Genomic DNA, 11,653 nt, shown 5'->3' with positions numbered 1-11,653 from the left:
AGGTGGCATGGGACGGAGATCAGGTGGTGAAGCGGTACATGGACAGGTGGGGCAAATGGGGGGTGGGAGAAGACGGGGGGGCCAGGAAGGGGGGCGGCACTACCCGGGGTAAGGGTTTTCTAGAGTGGCGGAAGAGGTCCAGTTTGAACAACCGCAATGGGTTAGCTTCTGGGCCTCTTGACCGCCTTAAACTTTTCCCCGCCGATGTTTTGGGACCCGTCATCATTCCACCGTCTTGGACTGCTCTGGCTGTACGGCCGTACGGCCCACATGCAGGTGCGGTAGGGACCGGCTGATAGGGATATTGCAGGCGGCGGCTGAGCGGAACGATCAGGAGGCCTTGGAGCGAGTCATGCGCAGCTACGGACGAGACCTGGTGTCGGCAGTCGGTGCGGAGGTGGATCGGATCGAATCCAAGATTCAAATGATGAATCCAGGGATCTTGTACGTGGATCTAGAGACGGACCGTGGCCGGCGTGGCGCCGCAGCGCTGGGATTGCACGGTGGCAGCGCCGGCGGCGCTGATGGTACGGCATCGCCCGGAGGATTAATGGACGACTATTTTTGCATGGCGGATGAGCTGGTTGCGGCGCCGTCTGCACCGCAAGCGGCAACGGCTGCCGCTGATACTGCCACGACAAACGCCGGGGCTGCCCTGCCTCATCCTGCCACTGGCACCGGCACCGGCACTGGCACTGCTGGCTCAGCGCCGGCAATGCCGCAGGCCAAGGATACGGAAGGAAGTTGTGAGACGGACTGTGCTGACGTAGGGCCAGGGGTAGGGGTAGAAGGAGGGGGAGGGGGAGGCGGCCCCCCAGTGGGGGGGGAAGCTCTAGAACGGGACCTCAACCGGGACCTCTGGGGCATTAAATCCGGCGGTGCGGTGACAGCGGCGGCGGCGGCGGCGGAAACGACCACGCCGCCTCCGCAGCGCGTCTAGTCCCACGATCACTGTGTTGACCGTTATGTCTTACCCGGCGATTAGGTGGACGATTACTTGACCTTCAGCCGGGCAGCGCCTTCAGCGGGCAGCTGGCCAGCGGAGCTCATGGATGCAAATTAAAAGCAACTTAAAGCGATTATGTAACGAACGTGGAGCTAGAGTATGGAGGTGGAGAGGAGGGGTGAGGAGAGGAGAGGAGAGGAGAGGAGGGGGGCCAAGTGTTGAGGCCTGGCGGCACACTGCGGGGTGGCCGACGGGATGACCAGAGGCTTATTGAGATGGACCTGTGTGGGTTGGCAGCTGACAGACCGGGGACCCTCTCGCGACAGACCGGGGGCATACTGGTACTGGTCTGTCGGCAAGCGGGTGTGGGGGGAGAGGTAGTAAGGGCAAGGGGGTAGGGGTAGCACCCTATGACGGTGCCGGGAACTAGTGGCGAACTTGGGTGGTTGCGTTGGGGACGATTGTGGCCGTTGGCTTTTGTTGACCGTTGGGTGTTCCTTGCTGTCATCTGTTGACGGTCAACCAATGAGAAATACACATCTCCTGGATGGGCCCAGGGTGTTGGGGTTTTGAACATATGATCATTTATGTATATATATTTACTGCTTTGTTGTGCGAGTGAGTTTTACACCACACAACCACGGTGGAATGGGGCGCACGCATCCTGGGGAATGAATGGGCTTCTACAACGCATGTGTTCCCATGTGCGTGTATACACCGCGTGTATACACCGTATTGTACATGTGGTCAACGTGTGTGGGTGGGGCCGCGCGAGAGGAGATTAGGGCTCTCAGGCTGGCTGGCGTGACTCGCCGAGTGGCTCTCGGATAGGGCCTACTCGCTACTGACGGAGCTTTCGGATGAAGGCCAGTGTGTGGACAACGAGTAGTTTCTTGTTGTTGTAGAACTCCATTCACTTCCTTCCTGGGTGGTCTTCGTATCACACGGCACTTTACGTTACGTCATCTCTCGAGGTTCAACACTGTGGGGGGCCTTACGTGGCTAAGCATATACTGGTTTCACTGGCGATATAGCCTCAGCTAGCACACGGACACAAATGATGTCAAAAAGGGACATAGGCGTGTTGGTCCTGCTCTTGGAAGGTGGATGGTTCGGATGGCAGGTGGTAGTTTTGCTCGTCGTATGGGTCGATATATGGTTAAGACGAGCAAAGCGCCACGGACCCCCGGCGGGTCCTATTACTGCTGCTACCATCCTCTGGTATATGAGGGTCGGTCATTTCCAACATATCTCAGCCGAAGCCATTCGGGGAGGACTCAGGACCGTCGTGCTGTCCTTTCTGTAAGTGTGCTGTCGCTTTGTACCAGCCGACACCCCGTTTCGATCACGTTAACTGCCGACAGGACTACCACATCCCACAAACATTGTTTTGCATTTCCACCAGAGGTCACATTTGCCAAACTTCCTCGCGGGATGCTGGGTGACCCATTACTGTAGCAATCTGGCTAATGACCGCTAGAGCGCATTGTTGGGCAGGTCCAACAATGATGCAGTCTAGGTGACCGGGATTCTTTACAATGAGGTGTGAAAGCCCCCCCCCCTTACATGCGTGAAATGTAGTTATTGCTCTCAGTCCTGCCGTGTTGTGTTATAGTAGCTAAGCCAGCAGCCGCCAGCTTAGCTTGGTAGCAAACAACCCGGCTGCGAAACCCCCTTAAAACCCAACACCAACCCATGGTGGAAGTTGCGCTAGTGGCCGATAGTGCTGGCAGTTACGCGTGTTGCGGTGCTAAAGAGCACCCCAGGACCCTAAGGCCCCGGGAAGTGCTGAAGAGCCTCACGCGGTGACCCACCCGAGGCCAGCAGAGACAAAATCAGGGACCGCTGCATTGCGGCAACCCCCGGGATTGCCCGGGGTGGGTGGGTGGGCGGTACGACGAAGCACAGATGATTGATGGAACAGGAAAACATAGACGGGTACTCCAAGGGCAATATATAAGTGTCGTCGTATCCTGTAGGGGCTTATCACGGGGTCTTCATCCGCCGATCGGTACTTGTCAGAAGTCGTGATGTAACAATAAGATACTGACCCGTGGGGGGTTGGGTGGGGGGGGAAACTCGAGGACACTGTCCCAGCAGCGGGACACACCTCCTGGTAGTAATAGTCAAAACAACGGAAGTTTAAAAACCAATGCACCTGTGCGATCCAAGTAGAAGCTTGGCGTCCCCTGCCGTACTGTGGTCCGGCACATGCATGCATGCGCCCTACTTCCACGCACCACGGCAGCTCCTTCAGAATGACTACTTGCCTATCTCTACACTCATACTTCGCTTCGAGAAGTCGAAGCCTGTGAGCATATGAGGATACCATCAACGGACAACCTCCACCACGTTTCCTTTGGGGAATTTCCTCACCGAACAGTCGACCAAACACGACGGAACGCATGTTGTAAGGCGTACGGTCCCCAAGATGGAAGGGTTGCTGCGGGGAAGGGTTGTTAGGTGCCTCCCGCACAAATAGCGCATGAGCTTGATTACGGTTGCCATCCAAAAGAACTAACTGCCGTGGCTGCTTGAGCGATCAAATCCCGCATTCCATAAGCAGCGGCTGCTGTTGCGCTGCCAAACACTGACAAGTGCAACCGTGATGTCCTCCCAAAGCGCATTTTCACTCTATCGGCTCTATGGCTGCTCCCAGTCCATTTCCGGCTTATGCCTCGGATCGGTGAAGGGCAGGTTCAAACCTTTTGCGGCTACCTTCAGACCGTAGGCTCGTCATTCAAGACTCCCACCTCGCCAACCGGCAATAACTGCGCCTTATCCACATTAAGCTGTTGACCCAGTGCCCTAGGATGCCCCTCCACACAATGCAGGAAGCCCTTCACTGCGTACGGGAAATCCAATGCAGACCCAGTGGTATCATTCGCTGCTAACTGCACCGCAGTCTGAAGCGCCCCACCGGCAGTACCTTGATGTGAATGTACTGCGACTCCACAATGCTGCATCCCGCCATACGAAAGCCTGTGCAGCAAAAAGATGCAACAAAGGCGATAGGGGATATCCTTGTCGCACCCCTTGGGACGTGAGCACTAGGGGCAATGTGTACCCATGAACAAGCGCTTGCGAACTGGTGGTCGTATTCGCGAGGAGAAGCTGAGCCCAAGCCTGCTGCTAGCCGTGACCTGCGCCCCTGGCATCTACCGCCTGGAATTATAAGACTCTACCGAAGGTGTCAAACGCTTTCGCCAGGTCCAAAAACGCTATCACGCAAGGCCGCCGACGCTGCTGTGGCATAAAATGAGGAAGAGCCCTCAGGAACAGGAACAACACATTAGCGCCTGTAAGACACTTAGGGAGGAAGGCCGATGGTCCGAGTGTGTCAACTCCTCCCAGAGCAGAGCAGAGCAGACGGCCAAGTAGCGTGGCCACCACCAAACAGCCATAAGATCAGGTACTCCGTACAAAGCAACGTTATGGGGCCATAGCTCCCATGCTTTGTGAACGCCCCGCAATCCTTGTGTAAGGTACTCGGTAGGTAGGTAAGTAATAAGGTATTGATGTCATCTCTGTTGTTGTTATTGTTGTTGTTGTTGTTGTCATTGCGGTGGGGGCCTACGGGCTCGTGCAGAACACCCTACACGAGCACCATCCGCAAGGTAGAAAAGGAGGGGAGGTGCAAAACCGCCTACCTCACCTCGTCCCTCACCACGACACGGTGGTGGTAGGCTAGGTTGTAGGCCCTCCCCAAGCCCCCCCCACACACACAATTGAGTTTCTGTTGGTCTGCTGTGACAATGACAGCGAGCACTCCGATGGAAGAGAGCCACACTGGGGCTGATGCGGATTACCAGGCGAACGGATGATTGGTTCGCCTGCATAATTGATGACTTCAGCATCAGAGTGTCGTACGATGGGACATTTCATGTTTGAGATTGAGACATCCCTGAGACGCCCCAACAGCTCTGTTGCGGTGCGGAGGTCCATCCACCACGGAAATACAGCGGCGGTGAGATAAGGGACTTCTTCGCACTTCAGTGCCAACGCAATGCAGCACGGGGAGGCGCTTTTTCACATGGCGACAGCTTACAACACACTCGCAGTTGCCACGTGTGTATGGCGTGTAGGATCTGACCGGGTACAGTACGGCATGCGTACTGGAAACGGAGCTTATACGACACCTGCACGACGCTGGGCGCCTTGTGTGCAGCATCACGCGCAGCTGTCCAGGCCGATGGTATAACATACTATGAAGTCCTCTTCATTAAAAAACCCTAAGTCCTCTTCTAGGATAAGGATGAGGGCGGGGTCGTTCCTAAATACATTTAGGGCTAATAAATATCCAGCTCCTACAGCCCCATATGTGTGAAACAGGGGGGTGTATCTTCGCCCGTGGCAGCTACCCTGCGAAACCCTGCCTTCCCCGGTCTTTCGGGGCACCCTCATCCAGTCACCCTAGTCAACTTCTCAGTGGATCGCTCAGGTTCCGCACCCACCACCAGCATCCAACGGAATCTGCCGGGTCGACAGCGGCCCATCTCCGTTCCTGGTCGGCTCGCAGGTTAACTTTATCCCAGGTCACCACCGTCCATCAACTACGGGCGCTATGCCTTCCACCATCGGAAGGACTTTGACCCTAGTGGGTATCAATCCCGGGATCTCCCGGGGGCAATGGTCGCGCCTTACCAGTAGTGCCAAACCCTATTGCCCGATATGTATGTGCACATACCATGTGCCGCGACTGCGAAATCGAACCCTATCCTGTCCAATTTCTACATCTTATTGGAGAGCAATACATCAACTGTAAACCAACCTACCTTAATCAACGGTGACAATCATCTTCGCGCCAACCAGACCTACCCAAACCCAGTACCAAATCGCGATGCAAAGCTAGCGCTACGTTGTCACAATAATTTCTGAAAGGAATTTAAAAAATTGCAATGAGGCGGGTAGGCGACCTCCCGGCGGCTGCTCCCCTGCTGCCGTGCCAACTGGCACGCCGGCTTTCCAGGTATTCAATCCCACAATGCAAATCGCCACACCACTATTGCAATGCCAAATTTCCACGGCTTTGATCGCGATTGGCAAGGAGTGCCAGCACTTAGCATGCTCAAGACATGATATGCGGTGGAAGTTGCTGCTTTGCAGCATTGACAATTCTGTGCTTCAAAAAGGCTCATGGGCGCTCACAGCCGGGCTAAGCGTACCCCTGAGGAACAGGGAAATGTGATGTTCTCACCATTTGTCGATGTTTGCCATACGCTTCCCTCCCTTTCCAATATAAAGAGCCTTAAGCTATTTGCCAGCGTAACTGGTAAAAAAGCGCAAACAAATCAACCGGCCGGCCGACCACCATCTGCAAGCCTCTTCACAGACGCAAGTGCAGGCGCACAGTGCGCAAGCATGCGAACTTGCATGCCGCTTCCTTACCCAGCTTCTCCATGCCCCGTCTGCACAGCAGCAAATCCACGTATGGTTTACGTGTTGTTCTAGGAGGAAGGGTTGGACCTCCCACGCTCAGGTTGGTCGGCAGGCATGTCCTGGAAAATGACAAGTGCCTCGTGCAAACCTTGCCGTTCGTACATGGATTGCTGCAACACAACGATTCCCCCTTCGATTTGCCCACTTGCCCTGCCTGCTCCTCAGCCAAATGCCACAAGCGCAGCGCTGCCGCATCCCCTAGCTTGCACAGGGGAGGAAGTGCATGTCACAAGACTGCGTGCTGGAACCTATACAGTCTGACGCCCCCTCCGCAGGCAACAGCTGCTGACACCCAGAGCGCGCAGCCAACGCCCTGCTGCGTTGCGAATAGAAAACAACATAAGCAAACAAGTGCCACAACCCATAATTATCCTTCAGCACAGCAGCACTCTCGTGCAAGGCACATGCAAGACCCAAAACTTTAATTCCGCGGGATCCAAATGTTCCCTGCTGCCTGGCGGACAGCCGGAGCCATCCAGGCATGTCAGGCGCCTTTGAGCTCTCTTCGCTCACTTGATGACGATGGCAGAAAGCCCCGCGCTCTACTTGACGCTACCGGTGAGCTCCAAACGTGATTGGCGACGAGAGCTTCCAAGAGGAGGAGCGTATAATGTTGAATGTCACAACTTAAATTAACAGCCATGAAATTACTAATCGCATATTCCAGGCAGGCGAGACCTCCAGGGCTGGAGGCAAACTACCGCAACATCAAAACCGCGAAACCCGCGCACACCAGGTTCACGCGTGCGCGGAATGACCGCGCAGAAGAATCAGCGGGCAAGGAAGGTGCAAAAATCATATCGCGATTAAGCCCTAATTGCCCAATATATGACGGGACGGATTATGAAAAGCAGCATGCATGCATGCACGGGCTGGTCCCTTTTTCTTCCAAGCCTTCCAAGCCGCTGCAAGGAGGTCATTTGCGTTCCATATAAAAACATATTCCTCACATCACTCCAAACAGTAAACCCCTTGCAGCATACGTTAGTAGCGCCACGCCCTACGGCCGGGGAGTTCCTGCCAGCATTGATCCTAGGCCTGTCCCGCAGCTGTCCTGCTGTTCGTGTTATTGCGCTCGCCCATTCATATCCTCGCCCCTCTAACATGACCCGGGGTCAGCTCTAACCTGACGCGTACTGCACACTGCTCTGGCCAAACCTAGCCAAAGCCTGCACCGCACCTGGTTTTCCTCACCGCCAGCCCGCCGTCTCAGCAGGACTCCACCCGCCACCTTCCCCCGGGGATACCTCTCTCTCCCCTCTCTCCGCAATTTCCAGCTCGCTTGAGTCCCCTCTATTTACTATGAACCTGAACCCACCGAGATTTGACGCGGGGCTGGTGGTGGCGGCGGCGTGGCGCTCCTCTATTCAGGCAAAGACCCGCCACTTATAGGACGTTCTGCGTTGCTGCAGGTAGTGGTAGTTAGCTGGCAATAAGGCAGGTAGTGCGTAGGTAGGTAGGTAGGTAGGTAGGTATGTTGTGGTACAGCTTAGCTAGGTGCACGTGTTTTCTCCATACCGGCGCTGTAGTGCTGCAACGTTTCATGGTACAAAAGCTGGCACCGACGGCGGCGGCGGCGGCGGCGGCGGTGGGTTGCGTTTCCCAGGCTTCTTGGGTGGCCTCGGTAAGGGCGGAGGCGGGTCGGGCGGAGAGGGGGGCGACATTTCCGGCTCCTGCGGCGGCTCCCCCGGTGCCTGCGGAGTGCGGAGTGTGGAGTGTCGGTGGTTGGGAGGGGGGAGTTACGCGAGGTGACGGGGAGGGACTCTCCCGTGTTCCGTGGGTCAGGAGGAGGAGAGGGGCAGCGAGCTCCGGGCGCCGAGCTGGGAATGACCTGCTGGTGCTGCGTGGTGACGCGAGAGAGACATGACCACAATGTGGGTGCGACTCATCAATTGTGCTGGTTTTACGGGGCATATGACGGGAACAGATGCCGGTCCGGCGGTAGCCACCACTAAAGCGAATGCAAGAACTATTCAACCACGCCCGCACGGCTATTCCGTTGGCAGCTGCAGCTGCAGCTACAGCCGGCGTCATGCCGGCAGACAGCAGCCAAAGAGCCGGCTAGTTAACACCCACCGCTATCACACGAGGCCGCACGGGCCACCAGCCACTCACACACCCACACACCCTCTCACACCAACCTGCGGCACAAGCCCGTGGCGTTTGGCCCACTCCGGGTTGAGCGGCGAATCCAACATCCCCACAAAGTGCCCGACCACCGCAACCGCCCAGCGTTGCGTTTCAGCGGGAGCAAAAACAGTCGAGTTCAGTGACGTGGCATTCACGATGATGCGGATTGCCGTGCCCGCTGCCGGCGCCGCCAGCAGCACCCGCTCCACTGTATTGACCCCGTCTGCCCGGGGCTTGGCTGCGGAGGCAGGGATCCCAAACGACAGGAAGGGGGCTCAGGCGAGGCCGATCAGCGCACGGGGGAGAGAAGGGTAAGGGTAGGAAAAAGACGCGAGGCGGGCCGGGGACGGCAGAATAGGGGGACGGCAGAAACCTGAAGCTTAGGGCAACACGCGATGAGAGGTGAGCCGAGTGACTTAAGTCCTTGTCTATAAGTTAACCCTGCAGTGCCCCTCGATTCCGTGTACAGGAGGAGCCGCTTATACCTTCCGTCCATGAAGCCTAATTCGATGCACCCCACACACCCTTCTGACTTCTGTTCTCCACTGCAGTGGTCTCTCAGGCCCCACGGTGGGCCCATGGTCCCATCCTCCCATACACCCCACTCACTCGCGTCCTCTGGCTGATTGCCCAGCACACGCTTGCCGCCGGGGTCCAGCTCGACCACCAAGTCCAAATTGTTGATGGCCTTGTCCCCGCTCCAACGGCTGCTTGGGTAGTCGTAGAACACCATCACGATGGTTATGGGCCTGGAAATACGGCAGCATATAGTACCAAAGTACGGCATAAAGAGCTGTTTGTACTGCTACTTTATCCACGGCTTTGTCATCCGTGGCGTAAAGGGAAACCTAGCATCCATCCATCCATCCATCCATCCATCCATCCATCCATCCATCCATCCATCCATCCACCCTGGAGGCGGTTACGGTTGGTTAGCATTGAACGCAGGTGGAGAATCCGGGTGTGTGGGGGGGGGCCGTTTGATGGCGGCGCTCCTCCAGGACCGCACACCTCCTCCCCTTGTCCCCTCCCCCCCCACGCACACACACACTCGCGCACTCGCGCCTACTCACACTCATGCTCGAGAGTGTGTCGTACGCTCATCCTCACCCGGTTCCGGTGGCGGTCAGTCCACTCAAAGTGGCGCTCTGCCCCATGGCGCTGAAGGAGCCCCAGTCCACCAGCTGAAGCCGGAACAGCGGGTCGGTCACACCGCGCAGCGGCAGGGCACCGGACAGACTCATGCGGCCCCAGCCCTGGTAGCCGTCGGGGGGGGGACCCATGGGACCTCCCTTGAGCATCGCCACACCGCCCTAATAACAGACAAACAGACAGACATGAAGGCAGACAGGCAGGAAGGCGGGCATGTGATGGCGCAGCAGGAGGCACCGCTAGAGCTGAACGACCGTCCGCAGTGAAACCACCACTGGAATTGGGGGGAGAGATGTGTGTGTGTGTGGGTGGGTGGGTGGGTGGGGAGGGTGAAGAGGATGGAGGGAGCCGAGGGCTTTCAGCATGGTGAGCTAGCAATGTGGCTGGCCCACGGGCACTCGCATGAATCCCTTCCCCCCCTGCCACAGCGGAATGGTGTTTCACATGCACACGTACGGCAACTCCAACCGCCAACAAACACCATTATATCACTACCGGAGTGATAAAGGTAAAGAGGAGTGAGGGTGTGACTGTTGACACAGTGCACCGGATACCCGGAGCCCCGGAGCCCCCTCGGCCCGCCCCCTCCTCGCCTCACCACCGCACACACCCCACGACGCAGCCCCCCAAGCCCCCGTGCCGTCAACATGTGTGACAACACTACGCCATGGCATGCAGTACTAGTACGGCATTTTTGCACGTTACCTCGAGCGACACTGCGCCGGCAACGATGAGCGCCTGCGAGGGGGGAAGCAGGGGGGAGATCAGCAGACAGCGCAGTGATGCAGACGCACCACCTGCCAATACGGGCAGGGACAGGGACAGGGACAGGGACAGGGACAGGGACAGGGACAGGGACAGGGACAGGGACAGGGACAGGGACAGGGACAGGGACAGGGACAGGGACAGGGACAGGGACAGGGACAGGGCTATCCTTCAGCTGCCGGAGACTCGGGCGCGACATGTGGTGTGGTGTGGCTTGGCTTGGTGTGGTGTGGTGTGATGTGATGTGGCGCCTAATGCACACGACCCAAGGGGGCCATGCACGTGCGACACAGTTCAGAATCATCCCTCGGTGTTACAAAGACGGGCAAAGGGAATGCCCTTCCTTCACCGGGCCCTTTGAACCGCCGCCTCGCCGGGCTGGGCCCGCCCCGGCGGGTCCAGTGCCACTCCGCAGTGCAAGGGGTCGAGAGGAAGGCAGCGGAGCTGGGGGCCATCGTTGGCGTCTGCTTTGGCGAAAGTGAGGAGCTGTCCCAGAAGATGCTAGGCTAGTGTACATCAGGATACCGCGGGGTGCTGCGCGGAGCTGCGGAAGCCCGAACGAAAACCCCAAAGACTACATACGCATATTGCCCACACCTGCTCCTCTAACGCGCGCCTTACTTAGCCACGCAGCCACGAAGGCACGCAACACACCTTGAGCAGTATTCCAGATGGTGAGAAGGGCGCGCTCGTCGGGTCCCCCGCCGCACCGGTGGGGTAGTAGCCGCTCCTGAGGTTGGTGGTGTGTCGGTGGAGGAGTGAGTCACCACCCGCTGCCTCGTGATACATGCAGCAGATACATACTGGAGCTGGACTGGTACGTAGGGTATTTCTGTCTGTCTGTCTGTCTGTCTGTCTGGACATGTGTCGCGTTAGCTAGGACTAGTCTAAGCACTTCTTCCCCTCTCCCCCCTGTGCCCTCCGGCCTCTTTCCCTCGCATCCCATTTACCATGTCCCGTCGCCCACCTGGCTGCCAAAAATCCGTGATTCCTAAACACGGGCATGTCAGTTTGTCTGCATGTATGACCGCTCTTTGGTTTCCCTCAGTGCGCGGCCTACCTGAGGTACTGCCGCATGATGGCCACGTTACCGGCAATCTGGTGTGGGGAGGGGAGGGGAGGGGAGGGGAGGGGAGGGGAGGGGAGGGGAGGGGAGGGGAGTGGAGTGGAGTGGAGTGAAGTGAAGTGAATGGAATGGAATGGAATGGAATGGAATGGAAT

General features: G+C 57.5%; 2 protein-coding genes across 2 annotated transcripts in view; one reads left to right on the top strand and one right to left on the bottom strand.

The window, feature by feature from the left end:
* The window catches only part of VOLCADRAFT_32374 (uncharacterized protein), a gene marked incomplete at both ends in the record, with an annotated part of 3,249 nt that extends 2,789 nt beyond the window's left edge, over positions 1–460 (top strand). Inside the window, one exon of the mRNA XM_002958291.1 lies at positions 277–460. Within this exon, the coding sequence (XP_002958337.1) occupies positions 277–460 (184 nt within the window). The remainder of the gene's footprint in view (positions 1–276) is intronic.
* Positions 461–7,926: 7,466 nt separating this feature from the next.
* The window catches only part of VOLCADRAFT_99587 (uncharacterized protein), a gene marked incomplete at both ends in the record, with an annotated part of 33,685 nt that continues 29,958 nt past the window's right edge, over positions 7,927–11,653 (bottom strand). Inside the window, 8 exons of the mRNA XM_002958271.1 lie at positions 7,927–8,079; positions 8,527–8,753; positions 9,125–9,264; positions 9,626–9,828; positions 10,373–10,405; positions 10,462–10,464; positions 11,087–11,162; positions 11,493–11,530. Of these exons, the coding sequence (XP_002958317.1) occupies positions 7,927–8,079; positions 8,527–8,753; positions 9,125–9,264; positions 9,626–9,828; positions 10,373–10,405; positions 10,462–10,464; positions 11,087–11,162; positions 11,493–11,530 (873 nt within the window). The remainder of the gene's footprint in view (positions 8,080–8,526; positions 8,754–9,124; positions 9,265–9,625; positions 9,829–10,372; positions 10,406–10,461; positions 10,465–11,086; positions 11,163–11,492; positions 11,531–11,653) is intronic.

This window comes from Volvox carteri, assembly GCF_000143455.1.
Source record: "Volvox carteri f. nagariensis unplaced genomic scaffold VOLCAscaffold_90, whole genome shotgun sequence".
NCBI lineage: Eukaryota > Viridiplantae > Chlorophyta > Chlorophyceae > Chlamydomonadales > Volvocaceae > Volvox > Volvox carteri.
The sequence above is the reverse complement of the archived record's forward strand: the minus strand, read 5'-3'. Positions and strand labels throughout refer to the sequence as shown.